This window comes from Halichoerus grypus, chromosome 6, assembly GCF_964656455.1.
Source record: "Halichoerus grypus chromosome 6, mHalGry1.hap1.1, whole genome shotgun sequence".
Lineage (NCBI taxonomy): Eukaryota > Metazoa > Chordata > Mammalia > Carnivora > Phocidae > Halichoerus > Halichoerus grypus.
In genome coordinates, this window is record NC_135717.1 from 6,888,825 (window position 1) to 6,911,073 (window position 22,249).

Consider the following 22,249-nt stretch of genomic DNA (forward strand, 5'->3'; position numbering starts at 1 on the left):
GACGGGGCAGCGGCGCGGGCACGGGGAGGGAAAGGCGGGGCGGGGCGCGGCGGGGCGGGCGCTGGGTTTCCCGCGGTCCGAGCTGGCACGGGCGGAGGAGAAATTGTTCTTAAAGGGACAGCATACGCGCGTCCTTTTGTTCCCGGGCCGCAGGGCGGGGCAGGCCCAACTTTCGTTGTCTCCTTGCCTACTCTCCAGAACCGCCATGATCTCCCAGTTCTTCATTCTGTCCTCCAAAGGGGACCCGCTCATCTACAAGGATTGTATCCTTGACCTGCAGGGCGGGAGGGGGGGGCTGGGTGGGAGCAGTGCTCCAGAGCCAGCCTGTGTCGCCGACTCCTTAGCTGTCCTTCCACCCGCTCAGTCCGCGGGGACAGTGGCGGTCGGGATGTGGCCGAGCTCTTCTACCGGAAGCTGACGGGACTCCCCGGAGATGAGTCCCCGGTTGTCATGGTAACCAGTGGCGGGGCGTGGGGTAGGCTCCCGGCGGGCCGGGGGTAGGGGGCGCCTCCTTTCTCCCGGGGCTATTTCCCTGAGAGCTTCCGCTTGAGGATGGGGGTACATTCTGCCAAATATTCGGAGCGACCGTTTCTCGAGCGCCAACACTATACCGGGCGCAGCTCTGCCTCTCCGGGGTAGGTACGGGGGGGCTACCTCCGCTGACACATTAGGCAGCTGGGCCCCCCGGGGGGGTTCTGGCTCGCCCCAGGGCCCGCCGCTAGGAAGTCTCGCGGGCCCTTAATCACAGCTCTCTTCCCCGCCTCTGCCTCAGCACCACGATGACCGTCATTTCATTCACATCAGACACAGCGGTCTCTATCTGGTGGCCACGACTTCAGAAAACATTTCTCCCTTCAGCCTCCTCGAGCTGCTCTCCCGGTGAGGAGGGCAGGGCTGGGCACCTGGGCGCGGGGATGCGACCGCAGGAGGATATGCACACTCCATCCTGTTTTCTCAGGTTGGCCACTCTCCTGGGCGATTACTGTGGCTCCCTGAGTGAGGGGACCATCTCCCGCAACGTGGCTCTTGTCTACGAACTCCTGGATGAAGTGCTGGTGAGGCCAGGGATCTCCCCCACCGCGCCCAGGCCCTGCAGATGTGTGCTGTGAAGGGGAGGCTGAGTCCGTTCATTCTCACCCCTCTCCTCCGCTGACCATTCAAAGGCTGTTCCCTGCCTGCAGGACTACGGCTATGTACAGACCACGTCCATGGAGATGCTGAGGAACTTCATCCAGACGGAGGCTGTGGTCAGCAAGCCCTTCAGCCTCTTTGACCTCAGCAGTGTTGGCTTGGTTAGTCAAGGGAAGGAGGAGGGGGGGGCTGGTACGTACTGTCAAACCTGAAGACTGTGGCTTTGGGTGCTTTCCAGTTTGGGGCCGAGACGCAGCAGAGCAAAGTGGCCCCCAGCAGTGCAGCCAGCCGCCCCATCCTGACCAGCCGCTCTGACCAGGTGAGGGCGGGCGTGATGGAGTCAGGCCCTCTCATTTTTTTCTGGGACACCAGAGATGGAGATCCTGGCGTAGCTAGATGTGGATAATCCCTTCCCTTACCCCTGTGTCCCCACCCCAGGGTCCTAGCCTCCACTGCCCTGTCCTTTCTGCCTGTCCACTTTAGAACACAGGCCGTTCAGCCTCCAAGCGCCCAAATCCCCTCTCTTCCTCAGAGCCAAAAGAATGAAGTATTTTTGGATGTAGTCGAGAGACTGTCTGTGTTGATAGCATCTAATGTAAGTTGGGCCCCCAACCCTGGAGCTGAGGACAGATGGCATTTGGGAAATGTATGGGGGGGGGAGTGTCACCTCTGAGCATTGAGCTCTCCGCCATTCTTAGGGCTCACTGCTGAAGGTAGACGTGCAGGGAGAGATCCGCCTCAAGAGCTTTCTTCCCAGTGGCTCTGGTGAGAAGTCTGCAGGCTTGGCCCAGGCTGGGGTGTGGGACGGGCTCCTCGGTGCTGTGTATGGTGGTATCTGGCAGCCTTTTCTGATGTTCTTTTCTCTGACAGAGATGCGCATCGGCTTGACAGAAGAATTTTGTGTGGGGAAGTCAGAACTAAGAGGTGAGAAGAAAGTAGGTCTCTCTCTCCTATGTAGAGGTCACCGCCAGAAGTTGTGTGGAACACGGAGACAGGTTCTCCCCCAGCTCTCCCCTGCTGCTCTCCTCTCCCACAACGTGGGTTCCAAGAGGAGACTTTCTCTCCTTCCAGGTTACGGACCGGGGATCCGGGTGGATGAGGTCTCATTTCACAGCTCCGTGCTTCTGGAAGAGTTTGAGTCTCATCGAATTCTGCGCCTGCAGCCCCCTCAGGGCGAGGTCAGGATTGGGCTGGCCTAGCATGTTCTATCCACCATGGGGAAGGGAGGCAGTTCAGGGGTGAGGAGACCAAACTGACCTCCATTCCTGTCTGGTCCCAGCTGACTGTGATGCGGTACCAACTCTCAGACGACCTCCCCTCCCCGCTCCCCTTCCGGCTCTTTCCTTCTGTGCAGTGGGACCGAGGCTCGGGCAGGTGAGACCATTTCCCTGCTTTGGAACTTCTCTGAAGTCTAAGCCAATACAAAGATGTCCCCAAAACTCATTATGGAGAAGTGGCGGTAAGAGGATACAAGTCAGAAAAAGACACCCTCCCCCCAACGTGGACTCAGCCCTTAGTGGATTCACTGCTTGGGGCATGACCCACCCAGCAGCCCTGCACAGAGGCCCCGGGTGGGGATGGTGAGCTGCCAGCGAGTAACACTACCGTGCCCTTCCACCCAGGCTCCAGGTTTACCTGAAGTTACGATGCGACCTGCCCCCAAAGAGGTATGAGCGGGGGTTAGGCAAGCCTAGTTCTGTTACATGGGGTAGGACAGAGGGCCCACATACCTACTGCTCCCGCCTTCAGATGCATCCACTGGCTTCGGAATCCTGTTCAGTTAGAGGCAGGAGGGCTGGGAAGGGGATGGGGTAACACTCGTGCTGAACCCTAGTTGTGATGTTAATGAAGAGTGGGAACTGGTCGCTGCCTTCCAGGGGCTGACTCTGTTCCTTTTTTCTTTGCAGCCAAGCTCTCAATGTCAGGCTGCACCTTCCCCTGCCACGAGGGGTGGTCAGGTTAGTGGGTGATGCACGGGGGCTCGGGCGGTTGCACCAGCTTCCCTGGACAACAGGGTGGCCCCGGGAAGCGTGGAACTGGCCTGCCCCAGGAAGGCAGGGACTGAGCGCAGCGCCTCTCCGAATTCCAGCCTGTCACAGGAGCTGAGCGGCCCCGAGCAGAAGGCAGAGCTGGGGGAGGGAGCCCTTCGCTGGGACCTGCCTCGGGTTCAGGGCGGCTCCCAGCTGTCAGGCCTTTTCCAGGTACAAGCTGCTGACTCTCTGAGACCCTCTCCTCCACCTGCACGTCAGCCCCAACCTGTCCCTCCTCTTGCGGTGGGCCTCCCTGCCCTCCATCCTCTCTGGGCCTCAGTACCCCTTCCCGGCCTCTGTCCCTTACAGATGGATGTTCCGGGCCTCCCTGGGCCTCCTGGTCAAGCACCCTCCACCTCGGCCCCTCTGGGTCTGGGTCCCGCCAGCCTCTCATTTGAACTTCCCCGGCACACGTGCTCCGGCCTCCAGGTTCGCTTCCTCAGGCTGGCATTCAGACCCTGCGGCAATGCCAACCCCCACAAGTGGGTGCGACACCTAAGCCATAGTGATGCCTATGTCATCCGGATCTGAGGCTCCCCAAACGAGGACACGGGCAGCAAAGGTGGTTGTCTGCGGAGCTGGAGAGGAGGATCCTGTCTTTTCCACCCTTCTGGCCCGAGGCTATGGATCAGACTGAAGAGTCCAGAGTCCCGAGAGGCCAGGAGACAAGTCCTGGTCGACAAGCTCGACCTTCCCGTGGCACCTGACACAGAAAGGGCTGAGGTGGATCAGAACTTACAAATCAAACTTTTATTCTGAGGAACTGGCTGTACAATATCTAAAAAAAAAAAGTAACATGGAGGAAGCAAACTATTACTCCCTTCCATCCTGCGCACGAGTGTGTGTGTGTGTGTGTGTGAGAGAGAGAGAGAGAGAGAGAGAGTCGGGGACAGAAGAACGTTGGCAGATACACAACAGCATTAAGGTGCAGGCGGAGGGGAGCCAGATCCAGGAGGCTGGGAGCCGTTGGCTTTTGGAGTCCCTGGAGCTGGAGGGGGGCTATCCCCAGCTTCCTGTTTCCCCCCACAGAGGGCACTGCCCCCAAGCGGGGAGGGGGCTGAGGATGGGGGAGGAGCTGGAGAAGGATGGGAGGCCGGGCCTCCTTTGCCCTCCCCTGTAGGGGGAAGAGAGACCACGATGTACTTCTGGACGCTGCCGGGCCCAGAGGGAGCAGTGCTGGGGGGTGTGGTGGTGGCAGTGGAGACCAGTTTGACGATGGGCTGCACGCTGGGGACTGTGGTGGTGACGGGAGAGGTAGTGGTGGAGCCTGAGCCGGGGGCTGAGGTGCTGAGGGACAGGACCTGGGGGAAGAAAGGAAAGGCGCTGCCTGGGGGAGGATTCACCTGCTCCAGCCGAACAGCTGATCATAGTTCACGTGCTCAGGAGCCTGGAGGTTGCTGCCAGCTGGACAGCCATGCTCAGGATGAGCAGCCACGGCCTCGCGGGCCTCCTCGAAATGCCCCTTCCCGCTCCTGTCTTTGGGCCCAGAGGGAACTGGGCTCTACTCTGGGGCCCCCAGGGTACTTGGAGGTTGCCCTGGTCATGCTCCCCACCATCCCAGGTCCCACGTGGCTCCCAGTACCTGTTGGGTGGATGAGGCGCTGGAGGACGACGACATTACAATAAACTTGGTTGGAGGAGGGGAAGGCTGAGGCGGGGCAGCAGCCCGGGCAGACACCAATGTCTGCACAGGCAGCGCGATGGAGCCAGGGACCTTCAGCAAGCCAGGGGTCCGAGGGCCGGGCTGAGGGGCCTGTGAGAGGGTCAGCGTGGGCCGGGGCTGCACGAAGAAGAGGGAAGAAGAAAATGTCAAGGTCTAAGAAGGGAAAGGGCACCTGTTGCTGCTCCTCGGCGGGTCTCCCTGGGGTTGGGGAATCATCCACTAAGGGGGCCCAGACTCCCCCCAACACTGCTCTCTCAGAGGGCCCCATGTTTTCCAAAAGCAAGCTCTTGTCTGCGTCCCCTCCCCCCATGTTTCTTCACCAAACACCCCGCCCCCATCACGGACCTGAGTGATGGTCAGAGTGGTCCTGTTGACCTGCTGAGCCTGCAGAGCAGCCTGGGCCCGGGCCTTGACGACATGGGAGCAGAGCAGGGGTCCGAGGGACCCAAATTCTGCCCGATAAGCATCTTGATTGTCAGGTGGTAGGCGCAGCTTTGCCAGAACAGGGGCACAGTGTTTCTGCAGAGAAAGCAAAGAAAAGCCAGTAGGTGGAGGGCTGGGCCCCTCAGGAAGTGTGACAGGGAAGGGGTGAGGAAGAAAGCGCCCGGTAGTTCAGTATGTTCCTGGCGCGGGCCGGACTGCCGGGAGAGCCGTGTGTGTGAGAACCGCTGGCTTTTCCTCAGAGGACAAGCAGCACCCACTGGTGCGACTGGGTGACTTGCTGAATACACTGGTGACTTCTAAGGGGTGGCTGGTCCACAGGGTGATGCCTTGCACGAAACAGACCACAGTGATGCAGAAGCCTCAGGGGCAGTCCCTTCTAGGGGATGTCCTGTGCTGAGAGTTAAGATCTCTTATTTCTTACTTAACCTTTCAGTGCCTTGGTCTCCATCTGCACAACAGTATTGGACTCTGAATATATGAGGCAAAGATGGCATGAATGAATAAAAGCCAACCATGGCTTGCTGAACATTGTACCCGTGTGTGTGTGTGGGGGGCGGGAGTGGGAAGAAGAGGGGGGAGGGCAGGGATGGGGGCTCTGGTCACCAGGAGGAGGCTCTGCACGTGGTCAGCTCCGATGCGGTCGATGTTGCTCAGCACAGGGCCGTCTAGGACGCTGCGGATCCGCTCCCCCTCCTGCTGCAGCCGTGGCAGAATCAGAGTCTTAATCACCTATCAGAACGGAAGGGGAGAAGCCAGGAACCTTGGGTCACCTTGGGGTCTCCCGGGTGGGGCTCTTGCCCACTAGGACCCAGGATACCTCCTTTCCCCCAGCGCTCCCCCTGCTGCCGGGGCCTCACATCGTGTCCCAGCTCTGCCAGGCCTGCGATGGAGCCGTAACGCGTGGTCCACGGAGTCTTCTCATCCACCCAGCTCTGTAAGGGGAAGGAAGAGAAACCCGGGTCAAGGGGCCTGAGAAACTAACCGTTAAGGACCAAGTCTCATGAACACGCTTTTGTTGTGAATCATTAAGACATTACAGAGAGGGCCAGAGTTTGAGGCCCTGTCCCTCTGCCCTGTGTTTTCAGTGTCCTTTCCTCTCGCCACACTGACCCACCTCTGGCTTGGCTGAAGCTTTGTCCTGGTCACCACCCTGGGGTGGGGATGTGAAATAGTCTACACTCCTTATTCTTTAAGATTTATTTATTTATTTGTGCGGGGGGGGGGGTGTAGGCAGAGGGAGAGAATCTCAAACAGAATCCCTGCTGAGCACGGAGCATGAGCGCTGGATTCCACAACCCTGAGATCATGACCTGAGCTGAAATCAAGAGCCAGATGCCTAACCCACTGAGCCACCCAGGTGCCCCTACACTCCTCATTCTTGCTCACCTTGGTGAAGGTCTTGGTGATCCGGGACTGGATGTTGTTCGTGGTCGTGCTGAAATGCTTGCAGATCTGGGCCACGAGGCGGGCAGCAAAGTCCCGGAGTGCCCAGTGATTGTCCACATCTGGCCGCAGGCACAGCTGTCTGCTCACGATGCAGGTCATCACAGCTGGAATCAACTCATGCACCTATGGAAGGAGTGGCAAGTTGGCTAATTCTGACAAATGGCTTCCCATTGGTGGCAGCAAGGTGCCCCGACCCTGGGTGGAAAGGTGGGTGGGCAGGACCGCTCACATATTTTTCTAGATACAGCGTGGGGTTGTCCATCAGCGCCTTCACCATGCGCATCAGGTAGATGAGCAGGGCCAGGTTGTTCTGCACCACGTTCACACGGACCTGTGGGAGGAGGTGACGGGGCGGTGAGACCCTCAGATGAGCTCCCCCGCCGCCTCCTCACTGCCCGGAACCTCATCCTAGGTGCTGGCCATCTGCCTCCTCTCACCCCCTCCGAGATGAAAGTGCTGAATCGTGGCAGCATCTGATAGAGCCCCGGGTCCGTTGCGATGCTCTGCAGTGCCTCCTGCGGGGGGAGGGAGCGAGTGACGTGGGGGCAGAGACCGGGACGGGTTCGTGGGACTTCCGGAGAAGGGACCCGGGGTAAAAGCAGGTCAGGGGGGCCTCACCGCTCTCTTGGCCTCACAGGAGCCCACACAGGCTTCGGTGATCTCCTTGTAGTACAGCTGCTGCTCCACAGACAGCTCGTGGATACTTCGCGGCTTCAGCCGCAAAGGGGCGCCCTCCAGCAGGGGTGGCGCCTTCTTCTCTTTCCCTGGGTGAAGGGGGAAGACAGGTTTGAAAACAAAGGCTCCAGGAGAGGCCTCGAACCAGACAAACCTTTGCTCCCTGCCCAGTGAGACCTCCTCACAGCTCGCCATCTGGCTTTGGGGCAGGAGCCAGGAGAGGCCTGGCCTAGCAGTACTGACCTTTGCCATCGGCTGGAGCAGCCCCTTGACCTTTGCCTTTCAAGGGTCCATCTTCCTCCTGGCCTGGCTTTGCTGACTTCAGGGGTTCCGTGGCCTCAGCCTTCTGCTGCTCTTTGGGAGCTGGTGGCAAAGCGGTCACAGCAGGAGTGAGGAGAGTGGCAGGGGATGGAAAGGAAGGACAGGGAAGGTGAGATAGACCGGGGTGGGCTCTGGGCTTGGACAAGGTTACCTGGGGGTGGATTCTCCGGGATAGCTGGCTGGCAGCCTTCAATGCTCAGCCAATGAGCTGCAAGGAAAGAAGGTGTCAAGTTGAACTGCTGGACATGGACACTAAGGAGCCACTCCACACTAGGAACGTGTTTTCCGTCCTGTTCCCACTTCCTGCAACTCACCAGCGATCTCACGCAGCGGGCTTCTCCATTGTGATCCCCACCCCTTCTCCCTCCTCCCTGCCGCCTTGCTCTCCCCACCCCCAACCTTTGAGGCAGACGTCCAAGGGCACCCGGGGCAGAGGGGTATTGATGATGTCGCTCAGATCAACCTCCTTCTCCTCGTAGAAGTAAAGCTCCCGGCCCCCACCAGAGGCGAAACGGAAAGGAATGAACTCCTGAGCGTGGAAGCCATAGAGCGGCTATATCAGGAGAGAGAGAGAGAGAGAGACACCAGGATGAGAGGGAAGCCTGAGGAGCCATGGCCAAAGGCAAATGCAGCATCTGGAAGGACGGATCTCACCACCCTGTCCCCGCCCCCAACCTCAGTCCTGCGTGCCCCAATCACCTCGACATTCTTTAGCTTCAGTGCGTAGTCAATGTCACTCGTGGTGAGCTTCTGCCGCTTCCCCATGTGCATGAACTTCAAGGCGTCCTGGGGGTGGGTGGGAGACAGACAGACATCAGCCTGACAGCCTGAGGAAGAACGGGGCCTGGGCAGCATCCTTGATACAACGCAGGGCTGGGCGGACGGGTCAGGTTACCTGGGCAATCTCCTTGATGCGGTAGCTGACCTCATCGGTCAGCAGCTGGCAGGTCTCCTCCTGAATCTGAGCGATCCCCATTGACTCGGCCACCACCTTCATCGACTCCGAGGGCAGCACCGTATTGCTGAGCTTCAGCTTCTTCTCCTCGGCCATTCTGGAGCCCCTTGTTCCCTCCCCCAAAGAGTGATACCCCAGGGTGGAGAAACGGAGACCCTGGCAGGGGGATGGGGTGGGCAGAAGAGATAAAAAAGAACTATGAGTCAGCCTTGGATGTAACGGAAGCAGGTAGTAATCCGATCCAGGGCAACACAATGTACTGAGCTCTGCATTCTGTGCCCAGTGGCGTGCAAGTGAGGCACAGTGAAGGGACGTGGCCTCGACTGAAATCCCAGCCCTAGACTCCCCAGCTGGGTTATTTGGGCAAATTACTGACATTCTCCCACCTCTGGGTTTCTTCCCCATATGTGGAACGTGGAAAAGGCTTGGTTTCCTGAGGTGGTTCTGTGTATACCTTCATCTCTCCTGCCCCTTCTTGCACCATTATTCACGCTTGACACAAAAGCAGTAATGGTTAAATACAACGCTCCCACTCTGAGCCTAAACACCTGTACAATTTAATGTGATGAAAAAACACACAACCATCCCAACCAGTTCTTACTTTAAATTCATGGCCATGAACTTCACACAGGCCCCTCATGCTGCCAGACAATCATACTACACCTCCATGCACTCAGTCTCCCTCTGTCCTATGTGATACCTCCTCTCTTCCTTACTTCAGGCCATCAGAAGAGAACCTCCACAGATTCCCACCACATCCACCAACCTAACAGCACCGGTGCCCACATCCTCTGCCTTTGCACCTGTTACTTTAAGTATTTCATTTTTAAGTAGGCTCCATGCCCAGCACAGAGACCATTATGGGGCTTGAACTCACGACCCTGAGATCAAGACCTGAGCTGAGATCAAGAGTTGGATGCTTGGGGTACCTGGGTGGCTCAGTCGTCAAGCGTCTGCCTTCAGCTAAGGTCATGATCCCAGGGTCCTGGGATCGAGCCCCATGTCGGGATCCCTGCTCAGCAGGGAGTCTGCTTCTCCCTCTGCCCCTCCCCTCTGCTTGTGCTCTGTCTCTCAAATAAATAAATAAAAAAAAAAATCTAAAAAAAAAAAAAAAAGTTGGACACTTAGCCACCCACGCGCCCCCTACCTGTTAGAGAAGCCGCTCGTGCCTCTCACCAACTCCCAACACTGCTTTCTCCCTGCATCACCACCAAGTTTTCAACCTACCTAATCAGTCATTCCTGCCAGCCTACAAAATGCAGTTATTCCTCCCATCTTAAGAAAACAAAACGATAGTCTATCCATACAATGGAATAGTATGCAGCCTTAAAAAGGAAGGAGATTCGGACATGTGCTATACCATGGATGAACCTTGAGGACACGATGCTCAGTGAAATAAGGCAGCCACAAAAGGACAAATGGTATGTATTCCACTTATATGAGGTTCTTAGAGGAGTCAAATTCATAGACTCTGCAAGTGGAAGTGGGTTGCTGGGGCTAGGGCAGGGAAGAATGGGGAGTTAGTGTTTGATGGCACTGGAGTTTCAGTTTTACAACATGAAGAGTTCTGGAAGGATGGATGGTGTGAAGGTTGTATAACAAAGTGAACACATTTAATCCCTCTATACTGTACACTTGAAATGGTTTAGAATGGTGAGCTTATGTGTATTTCACAATTAGAAATATAAAACAATATTTTCTTCATTTCACTTTCTCTCCAACATATACCCCGTTTTTCAGCTCCTCCTTGCAACTAAACTCCCTGAAAGAGTTATCTTAACTTTCTAATTCCTCTCCTCTCCTCTCTTGCACCTACCCCAAGCAGGTTTTTGACACCACCAGGTCCCTGAAACTGCTCATCAAGGTCACTGATAACTCCACATCGCCAAATCCAAGGTCCACTCTCCGTCCTCATCATACCTGACCTGCCAGAAGCACACACTGTAGCTGACTACTCCCTCCTGAAAACTCTTTACTCCACTGCCTTCCCCTGGCTTTCCTCCTACCTCACTGGCCACTCCTGTTTCCCTGACCAGTTCTTCCTCTTGTCATCTGCCTGACGCCGGAGCATCCTGGGCTCGGTCTTTGGTTTTCTTCTGTTGCTACACTTACTCCCTTGGTGATGTCAACTACCCTCAATTTTCAACAGTGCTTATAGGCTGATGGTGGCCAAGTTTATATCCTCAGCCCAGAACGTTCTTCCTAACACCAGATTTGTTTATCAAACTGTCGACTTAAAATCTCTTCTGGAACTGAACTCCTGATCTCCCTTTCCACCTGCTCCATTTTTCTTCATCTTCATGGTAATGTCATCTATCCAGGCACTCACTCTGTATGTGAGCCCTCACATCAAATCGGCCAGGTGATCCAACCTGATTCCTCCAGTCCCACTGCTTGGCCAAGTCACCATCATCTCTCGCCTGGCTAACTTCAACAGTCTCCTGACAAGGTCTTCTTGCTTCCACCCTTGCTCCCTACATCTATTCCCAACACAGCAGCCAGAGTGATTCTGTCAAAATATAAATCAGATTGGGTCATTTCTCTGCTCAAAAGCCTGTAATGGTTCCCCATTTACCACAGAGTAAAATCCAAAATCCTAATTACAGTCTATAAGGCCCTTCATAACTTGCCCTCTCCCCATCACATCTCTGATCTGCTTTCCTTCCTTCTTCCATCTTGATCCAGCCCCAGTGTTATCCTGCTGTTCAAACCTCACAGGGAAGCTCTTGCTTTACGGCCTTTGCTCTCTTCCTTCTGCCTTGAATGCTCTTCCCCAGATGCCAGCTTGGCTGCCTACTCCCCTCACCCTATTCAACACCACACTCCAATCCCACTCTGCTTTTCCCCCTCATGGCATTTAACATCTACTAATATATACTGTATCATTTCTAATTGTTTATCACCACCACACCTTCCCTTTCCACCCCCCACTGTGTGGACAAAAATCTTTGTGTTATGCTCACTGATGTATTACAAGATCCCACACTGGTGCCTGAGCCACTGTACTCAGTAAATCATTTGTTGAATAAATCAGTGAATTATAAGGCTTAGAGATGTAGGTGCTCAATAAATTCACGGTACCACGATTACCAAGATGAACAAGATACAGGTCCAAGCTTGGAACCTGCTTTGTGGCCTAAAGGAGAGTGGCTTGCTTGAAGTTGGCATTCGGAAGACTACTGTCCAAAGTGTTTAGACTGACTGCGGGGTGTTGATGGGGGCGTGCTGGAGGGCTGAGCACGGAAGCGAAAGAGAATTTGGTCTCCTCCTCCGCTAAGTCTTCTGTTCAGGGAACACATTTATTCAACACATACTCTGTGCCTGGCGCCGGGTATACGAGACGCTGTTGTATCCCAGGTCACTGGTGAACTCTTACTAAGCCTTCAATACCCTCCGTACCGACTGCCAGCAACAGCTCGCAAAACACGCTACGACCTCAGGAGCTCTTCAGGTCAGTGGAGTCGGCAGGAAAGCTTCACAGAAAAGGGCTAACTTTAACTAGACGTGGGTAGTGGCTTCCCCAGCAAGGAAGCGAGTCGAAGCTCCCCACGGAATGGGTACAGCGCGGAAGAAGGCGCTGAGAGCCCACCTCATCCCCCCAACATCCTCCAATGCAAACACACACGCACACACAGAGTCCCCACGCGCACGGACACACAACCCAACGTCCTCCTCCAGACTCCCACACAGGCCCTTCAAAGGGCCTAGTCCCGGGTAGCACTCAGACCCGCCCCCGTCAGCCGAACGCCCCACGCAGAAAAAGTCTCTCACCGCCGCCAAAGCACCGCTCACCCGGCGCTCGGCGCCATCTTGGCCCCGCCCCCTCCCGGGAGCAGGTCCTGGCAGAGACGGAGAGGAAGTCACTGCCCCTTCCGCGAGCCGGAATGAGTCTCCTAGGCTCACGGCCTGAATTGGTATAAAAAACGGGTTTTTCTCTCTACGTGCAAGGAGCACACCCTCCTGCTGCAATTACTTCAGTTTATACTTTCACTACCCCGCGGCCAGGACCCTAAGAGGCGCCACAAAACCGAGGCGGGATAGCCGGGAGCGCAATGAGGCCCCACCCCCTTCCGGACCGGGACTGCGCGTGCGCCTCCCAAGCCAGGCTGCCTGGAAATTCCCTCCGACCCCCTCGGAACTTAAAGGGCCCGCTGCCTTCCCGAAGTTGGTGTGAAGGCAAGGGCTTGTTGGTTGTGGACAGCACTTTGTCATGGGACCTGTGCGGTTGGGAATGTTGCTTTTCATTTTGGCTGTGTATGGCGCTTGGGTTGGGTCGCCGAAGGAGGAAGACGATGACACAGAACGCTTGCCCAGCAAATGCGAAGGTATCTAAAGGGAGTGGCCCCTATTCGCATCCCTCTGCCCATCTCCTTAGTCTGGACCGGACCAAATGGACCGTGATGGGTGGGTCACTCGATGTCCTTTAAGACCTGAGGGAGACTCTGATGGAGCTTGGCTGAATTCGAAGGGGGTCAAGGGAGGGAATGCATAGCGCTACCCCACAACTGTGGCACTACAATTCCCATAGGGCATCCAGAGGAAGTCCTCTTTTTCTCGCTTGCGTAGCCCCAGTGATCTGTGGGAACTGTAGTTCAGAGACTATCTGCCCAGGATCACCCACTCTACTGAGCATTCAAAGTGTGTTTCCCCCCATGACACTAAACCTAAACCTGGGGAGCCTGCAGGAGCTGGGTGTGAGGCTCATACCTTATGAACGTCCTCTGCTCCACCCTTGCAGAGACGCTCTCAAATTACAGGCCCCATGCTCTCCTGGGGAGGGTTTGGGGTAAGTAAATAAGGCCTTGAAGCTCAAAAAGAGGAGGCCACAGAAATGGAGGAGGTTCCCCATACGTGTGAGGCTTTGCAGAGGGTGTGTACTTACAGATTTTACTGTGAGCAGCATCTTATGTGGCTGCATGACGGTGGTGACTGGGTGGGGTGGGGGGGAAACACTTCAGAGCTGGGCCGTTGAGTTCCCTGGTTCCCTAGTTTGTTGCCTTCCTGACTTTAATTTCTTCCCTGGATTCTTTTTCCTTTCACCCCACTCCACCCTGCATTTCAGTATTGGTGTTCCGCATGACCTGAGCCTACCTCGCCTCTCCTCCTTGCTCTAACACCTCTGCAGGCCTCCTGCTGTGGTCAAAATACACCCATTTTTGGCACAGCATAGAAGTCTCTTTGTTGTATGGCCCCCACCGCTCTTATATTTCTGTCTCAACTCCCATCCTCAAAGTGCCCATGATTCAGCCACACTGAACTTCTCAGCTGTCACTGAGCCTGCCTTATCCTCTTGCACTCTGTGCCTCAGCACACTTTTTCCCTTTGCCTGAAATAACCCTCTCCCTTCTGTTTTTGATTCTCAAGACCCAGTTTAGATGTCAATTCCTTTGGAAGCCTTCTTCCTTTTCTGTCACCTCCCACTATATTGTAAGCCCTTGGAGGGAAGAAGAGCACCTGTATCTCCGAGGTCCTAGCATAGTGCCTGGAACATTTAAGGCACTTTTGTTAACTTGCCCTGTGTTTAACTTGCTTGGCACTTCTGTATAGGCCACGCCCTTTCTTGGGACCCACCTCATGCCAGGCCAGGTGCTAGCTGCTAGAAGACGGTGGTGGAACATACGCAATGCTCATCCTTAAGGAAATCACAAGCTAGCAGCAATTCAGTAAATGGCCATTGAATGAATTTTGCATTTCCTAAAGAGATTAAATCTCTTGTGAACCTCTAGTGTAGGGCCCATCACACCACATTGTCATCATTTTTAATCTGTCCCCAACTACATCAGCAATGTCCTGTGAATAGGGATCATGGGTCTTACTGCTCTCATGCATATAGGAGCTCAATAAATAACTGCAGAATAAAAGCAAACACTTATAAAGTGCTCCCTATATGCCACGCACTATTATAGGGGCTTTACAGAGGTTGATTTATTTAATCCTCACCACACCTCTACGAAGGAGGTTCAACTCTATTGTTATCTCCATTTTAGAGATGCAGAAACCAAGGCACAGCAGAATTACCACATAGCTATTAAGTGGCTGAGTCAGGATTCTAACCCAGCCAGTCTGGCTCTAGTCTGCTGCTTTTGCTCATCTACAGAATGAGTTGCTGGAATGTTTGTTTATCTTTCACATCCTTGTGGACATCTAGTGTGTAAGCTGCTGAGCCTGGAGCTACAGGAAAAGCTGAGTCGCACTGGCCGATCTCGAGAGGTGCTGGAGCTGGGGCAGGTGCTAGATACTGGCAAGAGAAAGAAACACATCCCTTACAGTGTTTCGTGAGTTCTTCTTGTTGCTCATCTACCTTCTGAGCCCTGAGGGAGCCCTGGGAGCTCCTACAGCATCCAAGAAATCTTTGTTTCCCCTCTTCCCACAGAGAGACAAGGCTGGAAGAGGCCTTGGAGAATTTGTGTGAGCGGATCCTGGATTACAGTGTTCATGCCGAGCGCAAGGGCTCACTGAGATATGCCAAGGTCAGACTCTTCCCTAGGGCAGCATCCCACGTTTCAGAAACAACAACGGGTATCCCCTGGGACCCATCTCCCTCCAGCTCTGGAGAGTGTCCCCTCCCCATTGTTAGACTCCCTCATGGAGTCTCTGGTAGTTGACAAACCTGCTGTGGCAGAAAGGGGAAGGATGAGGTGGGGCAGTGAGCTGGGCTGATCCCAAATTCCTATCTCTCAGGGTCAGAGTCAGACCATGGCAACGCTGAAAGGTCTGGTGCAGAAGGGGGTGAAGGTGGATCTGGGGATCCCTCTGGAGCTATGGGACGAGCCCAGCGTGGAAGTCACGTTCCTCAAGAAGCAGGTAGGACAGGATACTGCACTGCCTGGGGCAATGAGAAGGGAACCTGAGGGGAGACCTAGATACTCGGGAATTCTGCCTCTGAGCAGGAGAAGGGGGCAGAGTGAAGACTCTGTCATTGATTGAAGTGGGCCCAGGAGCATATCAAGGAGTAATAATGGAGGCTGATAATATCTACTACCACATATTGAGCACCTACTATGTGCCAGATTCAGGCCCACATACTTTCCAGCTGCTGCCCCATTTTACCCTCACAACAACTTCACGTGGTAGGTACTGTTACCATTTCCCATTTTATAGGCAAGGAGTTGAGACATAAGAGTTTAATAGCCTACTTGGCAGAATAGGTTTTAGTAAATGTTTGTTGAATGAATGAGGATTACCATCTCGTACGCCAAGTTTAGCCTCCTGGCTACCTGCTCTTTAGGATGGGGTGGGCAGACAGGAGTGAAGAGCAGAGAGGAGCGTTTCCAAAGCCCAGCAGAGTAGATTCCTTTCTGACCCTTCCACTTGATCAGTGTGAGACGATGCTGGAGGAGTTTGAAGATGTCGTGGGAGACTGGTACTTCCATCATCAGGAGCAGCCCCTACAGCATTTTCTCTGTGAAGGTCATGTGCTCCCCCCTGCTGAGACTGGTAAGTGTGTGGGGCTGGCCCCTTTCCTGCCAGGCCCCAACCTCCTCTACCCCCAGATTAATATCTAAATTGTTTTCTATCACCCAACCTAGCGTGTCTACAGGAAACCTGGACCGGAAAGGAGAAGATCACGGATGGGCAAGAGAAGACAGAAGGGGAGGAGGAGCAAGATCAGGAGGAGGAGGAAGAAGAGGAAGAGGAGGAAGAGATGATCAACACACCAGGGCACTCCAAGCATGACCCAGAGGACCTTTGACTCTTGCCTTTGAGCCCCCAGGAAGGGGCAGGAGTCATGGAGAAGAACCCTCTGAAGTCTGAGCTCTCCCTGCTCCACATAAGGGTGTGTGTGTATGCGTGAGTGAGCTTGTAGCTGTTCTCTCCTGTCTGGTCTCGGGCAGGATCCTGGTGGTGCAGCATGGCATGGCTATGGGGACAAAGGTGGGAGCAGTAGGCGGAAGGCCTGCTCCAACAGATGAGTCCTCTGCCTGCCATCCGGCCCCTTAATTGGCAGGTGTGTGTGTGGTGACAGTATTGAAGGCTTTCCCCTTTAAATCTCTCTCCTACTCCCCACCCGACCCAGAGGTCAGTGAAGGCATTGGAGCTGTGGGTCTCGGGAAAGGCACTCTGCCCTCGGGGTCTGTTTCTAGACCCTTACAAGAAGAAGCCAGCGTGGACATTCTCTATGACCTATACACATTGCCTGAGTCCAGGCTACAAGCCAACAAACTGAACAAGAAGGGGACACTATGAGGATGGGGCGATGTTGATAAGTTAGGTGGGGTAGATATTTAGTCTACTTCATACTAATTTCACCGAGGGCCCACCATGTAATTTCACAGGTGCCAAATTTTCTACAGCGCTAGTAAAAAATTTTTTTAAATATCACCTGGGCCCGTAGTTTCAAACAACTGTCCTGCACACATCATACCTGGCCGATATAGCAGCGCCCAGAGAATAGAGCCGTTGGTCGCCGGCTGTTAGAAGCTAATGGTGCTTTGCAATTTGCAGTCCAGGGAGGCTGGCAGGGGTCCCCCGGCTGATAAACATCTAGGCGCGGGTCTGTGCAAGCCCTCGCGGCGCGTGCGGGAGAATGCACCGGAATCAAAAATCAGCGTTCGGCTCGGCCACCATACCCCGGGCTTACGGGAGCTCGCAGAGGACAAAATCTCGCGCGCTTTTCCGAGGGCCGCTCCAACTACGGAGTGAGGCCAGAATTAGGAGAAGCGGTGAAACTAGGTCCAAGGCGGGGAGCGCCTCGGTTAGAATGAGGGAAATAAAGAGGATATCCTTTGGGGCATGATGGGTGAGGACCTACCGCATGAGAAGTGTGGCGACGGCCGAAGACACTGAGGGACTGGCGGGTTCAGGCTCAGGGCAGCTTGGACGATACCATCTGCGGAAGGGCGTTGGGGCGATACCATCTTAAGGGCGCGAAGGGGGTGGCAAAGAGCAGACTTGGAAGGTGCTACTTTGGAGGAGGCAGGGCGCACGTGGGAACCCGAAGGGACTGGACAGTCGCCCACATCCCCATTTCCCTTCCCCAGCCGTCCCGATCCTGCCATGAGCGCTCTGGTGCGGACCGAGCCGCTGCCCGGGGAGCCGCCTCTGCTAGTGAGCGGCGACCCTTACTCCGTGGTGGTCCTGCTGCAGGGCTACGCGGAGCCCGAGGGGGTCGACGATGCGGTACGCGCCGACGGCTCCGTGACGCTTGTGCTGCCTCAGGCCTGGGGCTCAGCCTCCGGCACCCGAGAGTCCCCGCCCGAGGGCGGCGGGGCGAAGACCGCGCTGGAGGAGGTGGCCCGTGGCCCCATCCTCGTGGACACTGGGGGCCCCTGGGCTCGGGAGGCGCTCCTGGGGGCCCTGGCGGCGCAGGGCGTGGCCCCCGGAGACGTGACTCTGGTGGTGGGCACCCACGGACACTCGGATCACATCGGGAACCTGGGGCTTTTTCCCGGGGCGGCTTTGCTGGTCTCCCACGACTTCTGCCTCCCCGGGGGCCGCTACCTCCCCCACGGGCTAGGTGAGGAGCGGCCCCTGCAGCTGGGCCCGGGGCTCGAGGTGTGGGCCACGCCGGGCCATGGGGGCCAGCGGGACGTGAGCGTGGTGGTGGCGGGCACGGCCCTGGGCACCGTGGTGGTGGTGGGCGATGTGTTTGAACGCAACGGAGACGAAGACTCATGGCAAGCGCTGAGCGAAGACCCGGTGGCCCAGGAGAGGAGCCGGAAGAGGGTCCTAGCCACTGCGGACGTGGTCGTGCCTGGGCACGGAGCCCCCTTTAGGGTGGTCAGGGAAGCCCCTCAGCCAGGGAACTGACGTCCAGAAGACCAGAGGAACCGCCCTGTCAGCCGAGTCAGAGGAGTCAGGGGTGATCGCTTCCAGCCCTTGCAAGAGGCTGGTTTTCCAGCGAGGACAGTCATCTATATCACTGGTTCTGCAACCAAACTAGGACCAAGGACTGGCTCAGCCGTGTGCCACCTCTTGGGGCCCCCGTAAAATGGGAGAATGTTCCTGGGAGGGTCGTCCAAAATAAAAATAGGAAACTGCATAGAAAATCATAAAGCCCTAATGTAAATGTGAATCCTTAATAGTGATAATCATGCAGATTTGGTAATTAGCAACTGCAACAGGGGGGTACTTTGGCCAATTGCTTATTTCTCATAAGATGGAGGCTTGCTGAGAGAAGGTGCAGGGCATAGAAGTAACACCTTAGTTATCTGACTTTCATCCATCTGTTCGTTTGAGGAATATTTAACACCTGCAATGATTCAAGCACTGCCCTAGCTCAAGGGGATGCAACAGTGAGCAAGCTAGACAAACTCCCTGTTCCTTATGGAGATTACAGTCTACAGAGACAGAAAGACAACTAATAATAGTAAACCAAATAATTACAGATTGTGTTTAGTGATATGAAAGAAAAGGAGGGAAAGATGGGGGTAGAGTGCCTGGATGGGAAGATGGCCTCTTTTATTTAAGGTGGTCAGGGAAAGCCTCTGAGGAGATAATTTTTAATCAGGGAACTGAATGGGAAGAAAGCCAACCATATGAGGATCTGGCAGATGTGCATTCCAGGCACAGGAACAGCAGGTACAAAGGTCCTGAGGCAGGATGGCTTGACCTGCTTGAGCAGCAAGAAGAGCATGGGGTTGGACTGCAGAGTGCCAGAGGAGAGTGACAACAAATGAGGATGCAGAGTTCGGCCAGGCCATCATGGACCACAGTTAGGGGTTTGGATTTATACTGAGATGGAAGGCTTTGGCTTCTGAGGAGGCTAATGACTTGGTCTTATTTAAAGTAACTGCTCTTGTTCTGAGAGGAGAAGTGGTCAGAGTGGGGCAAGAATAGAATCAGCTGGACTGGTTAGGAAGCTATTGTGGTCTTCCAGGCAAGAGAAGTCAGTGGCACCTGCTCTTATCCTAGAAATCCTATTATGGCACTGGTCCTCTTCACAACTGTGTCCCAGGCCCTCCATCCACACAGTCCCAGGACCCGCAGAAGCACTCAGGTGTGGCAGATGAAGGAAAGGAGCAAGTCCACTTTGTTGCAGATGATGAGCCACCCTGGGTGGATGCCATGGGGCAGGGCCTGACTGGGGGTTATTTCCCTGGTGTCCACCAAAGGCAGCTCAGAGGAACCGGTTCACCTAGAGGGTGAACCAGTAGCTGCCACGCACAGACTTGTAGTTGGTGTTGGCCAGTTTGATGACCACAGAGTGCAGAGTTCCGGGCCAACAGTTCAGCCACAGCTGCCCAGATCCCTGCCAGTCACCAGATAAAGATAAATGGAGTGAAGGTGGCAATATGGGGACCCAGCCTCAGAACTACCCTTGGCCAGGTTTTCTAGCTTCTGGACCACAGAGTGCTGGGAGGTTACTGGTGTGTGGAGAGAGTACAGGGGCCAGCTGTGGGCCCACCAATGCAGCACTGTGCCCTGAGTGGTCTCCGGGGCCATCAGGGGCCCCATCTGATATGTGGAGTGTAGATCCAACAGCTTCAGGGCTGTAGGGAGGATGAAAAAGGAGTGGATGGGGGTTATTTAGAACTATGCACTTTCAACTTGTACAAATAAAAACTCCAGTCCTGACTTACTTTCCAGAATATGGTCCTCTGCCCACGACTCAGGTCTAGTCATCTAGAGCAACCCATCTCTTTGGCCACACTGATTGTCTCCAGGATGGGCAGGTCACCTAAGCTAGTCAAGGCTTGGCCATCTTAGGGGTTTTGTTGGAGCTAGTGGGAAAAAGTCTAGTTCTTTCCTGAAAGACTGACATGGGAGATGTACGGAAGTGTTGAATCACTATAGTCACGTATATCACGATGTGCACACCTGAAACCAATACTACCCTGTATGTTAGCTAACTGGAATTTAAATAAAAACTTTAAAAACTGACGTGAGAGGAGAAGTTATTTGCCACCTTGTGGGAAGAGCCCATGGGCTCTGGGGTCAAGTGGAGGCTGAGGCTGAAGCTGAACAGTAGGGGGCAGAAATGAGCAGTTAAGAGAAACAGATCCTGAGACAGACAAGTTTGCACTCTGAAAGCCAGACCCATCCCTGCATTCTTCCTTCAGTCACCTGGGCTAAGCCCCCACTTTGCTGCCTAAGCTGCTTTCTGCTTTCAGTCGCAACAAGAGGAGTCCTGGGTGGATACAAACACTGGTGGAAATGACCCATTAGAAAGGCCACAGGAACTGTGGGAAAGCAGCCTTAGAGGGTGGGGCCCAGAATGATTGTACTTTTAGAAGTTTTTTCCAGCTTCCCTTTTGTGTAACCTCTTGGGAAAACTTGACCCATATGGTTAGATGCTTCTACTCACAAATATTCAGGGGCTCCACATTGCCTACAAATAACACAAACTTTCCCAGTCCTAAGACAAACTGTTTCGGCTCTGCTGGGACTGCCTGCTGCCTGCCAGACTTGCCTGCTTCCTTCTCCCACAGGCCTGCTCTCCTGCTGTCCTCCCTCTTCTGTACCATCCCAATCATCCAGGCTCAACTCAGCTCATCTCCTACAGAAAAGCCTCCTCTGAATTTTCCACCCCTACTTTAAACTCTTGTAATGCATTCTCTGTATTATTCACTTAGCAGTAGGTATGACTGGTGTTGATCATTATTTCTGGAAATGTCCCCTCCCCACTGTGCCCCTTGAGAGCAGAAACTAAGAAAAATGCTTCTATGAATGCTTCAGAGCTTGGTATTTTGTCTGTGAACGCCATGTAATAAACACATGCTATTTTCCTGATTTCTCTGGGCATCTGTTACCTGTGGCCCAGCTCTGACTCCTTGCCCAGGACTTCAGTCCCTGCCCAGCCTTGGAGAAGTTCCAGTATCTTGTCCACTCTGCAAACACAAGGGTACTACTCAAAGCCCTCCCTGTTCACCTCCTCCTACAGGAAGCTCCAGGTGTCTTGCCAGGCGGCTTTGGGGCCCGGATCCCAGGGTGGGATGAGAGCTGATGTGTCAAAGCTGTAGGAGGAAGAAAAACATAACAGACTGGATAACAAGAAGCTCCCCAAAACAAGGCCACAGGAACCAGCTTGTCTGAGGACAAAGAAGCTAGAATGGTGCCCAAGGGCCTGACCCCACCAGCTCATCGTGTGGTCTGTCCCCTGGGGGGGGAAAGAAGGCTGGAAGTGTCCCCCCTGACGATGACGCCTCCAGTGACCTGGACCTGGAGCAACTCCTGGAAGATGCTGGAAAAGAGCCGGAGCAGCTGGAGGGACCCTGGTGTGGAGATGACCCTGGGGAGTTCACCTTGGCCTTCTTCGAGGAATAGCTGTGTGCACCTGCCTCCCTGCTGCTCTCTCACCCCCTTCCCTGCCAGCAGCAGGGAGAGCCCCTCAGAGGGTCCCTGAGAGGCTGTTAAGTGTGGGGTTTGTTCACCAGCTACAAGTCACCTGGCTGAAGTCCCAGCTGTGCAGTTTCCGTGTTAATAAAACAGGTTACGGCTTTCCGTAGTTCGTCTCTAACCACGTGCTTCCCTTCAGCTTCCCTCCCTCCCCTCTGCTTCCTGTGGCAGGTCCCTGTTTCCATGGAAGGCCGGCACAATATAGGGATCTGGGAAGGCGGGGACACCTGAGTCCTGGGAGAAGGCCATCCGGGGGGTGAGTGCGTCCAGTCCCGGCTCAGATTGTTGGAGATGCTTAAATGAGGT

At 54.8% G+C, this 22,249-nt stretch overlaps 4 protein-coding genes across 12 annotated transcripts; 3 read left to right on the plus strand and 1 right to left on the minus strand.

Moving 5' to 3' along the window:
• The first annotated feature begins 58 nt into the window (after window positions 1-58).
• On the plus strand, window positions 59-3,971 carry AP4M1 (adaptor related protein complex 4 subunit mu 1). 5 transcript variants are annotated; one of them, XM_036078770.2, is made up of 15 exons: window positions 59-263; window positions 365-453; window positions 773-879; window positions 959-1,055; window positions 1,182-1,292; window positions 1,346-1,450; window positions 1,664-1,726; window positions 1,830-1,896; window positions 2,002-2,055; window positions 2,203-2,309; window positions 2,411-2,505; window positions 2,754-2,798; window positions 3,039-3,089; window positions 3,221-3,332; window positions 3,471-3,971. In XM_036078770.2, exons 1-15 carry the CDS (start codon window positions 206-208, stop codon window positions 3,690-3,692), a joined length of 1,383 nt encoding a protein of 460 aa, XP_035934663.1. In that variant the 5' UTR covers window positions 59-205; the 3' UTR covers window positions 3,693-3,971. The 5 variants fall into 5 exon arrangements, with proteins under 5 accessions (XP_035934663.1, XP_035934662.1, XP_035934660.1 ...); XM_036078769.2 differs by having other exon boundaries at window positions 61-263; window positions 1,370-1,450; XM_078074378.1 differs by lacking the exons at window positions 59-263; window positions 365-453 and adding an exon at window positions 621-635.
• Window positions 3,897-17,471, minus strand: TAF6 (TATA-box binding protein associated factor 6). 5 transcript variants are annotated; one of them, XM_036078743.2, is made up of 16 exons: window positions 12,437-12,482; window positions 11,980-12,138; window positions 8,606-8,821; window positions 8,410-8,496; window positions 8,110-8,263; window positions 7,862-7,918; window positions 7,633-7,752; window positions 7,333-7,478; window positions 7,152-7,229; window positions 6,944-7,045; window positions 6,655-6,837; window positions 6,126-6,200; window positions 5,872-5,997; window positions 5,170-5,343; window positions 4,744-4,941; window positions 3,897-4,462 (listed from the first exon to the last, which is right to left on the minus strand). In XM_036078743.2, the coding sequence occupies exons 3-16, from the start codon at window positions 8,759-8,761 to the stop codon at window positions 4,082-4,084; spliced, it is 2,037 nt and encodes a 678-aa protein (XP_035934636.1). In that variant the 5' UTR covers window positions 8,762-8,821; window positions 11,980-12,138; window positions 12,437-12,482; the 3' UTR covers window positions 3,897-4,081. The 5 variants fall into 5 exon arrangements, with proteins under 5 accessions (XP_035934636.1, XP_035934637.1, XP_035934638.1 ...); XM_036078744.2 differs by lacking the exons at window positions 11,980-12,138; window positions 12,437-12,482 and adding an exon at window positions 17,418-17,471; XM_036078745.2 differs by lacking the exons at window positions 11,980-12,138; window positions 12,437-12,482 and adding an exon at window positions 17,031-17,160.
• CNPY4 (canopy FGF signaling regulator 4) lies at window positions 12,733-16,987 on the plus strand. The gene is made up of 6 exons (XM_036078785.2): window positions 12,733-12,990; window positions 14,814-14,940; window positions 15,039-15,135; window positions 15,347-15,469; window positions 15,985-16,102; window positions 16,195-16,987. The coding sequence occupies exons 1-6, from the start codon at window positions 12,876-12,878 to the stop codon at window positions 16,356-16,358; spliced, it is 744 nt and encodes a 247-aa protein (XP_035934678.1). The 5' UTR covers window positions 12,733-12,875; the 3' UTR covers window positions 16,359-16,987.
• MBLAC1 (metallo-beta-lactamase domain containing 1) lies at window positions 17,472-20,488 on the plus strand. The gene has a single exon (XM_036078783.2). It carries the CDS (start codon window positions 17,663-17,665, stop codon window positions 18,413-18,415), a length of 753 nt encoding a protein of 250 aa, XP_035934676.1. The 5' UTR covers window positions 17,472-17,662; the 3' UTR covers window positions 18,416-20,488.
• Window positions 20,489-22,249: the final 1,761 nt, after the last annotated feature.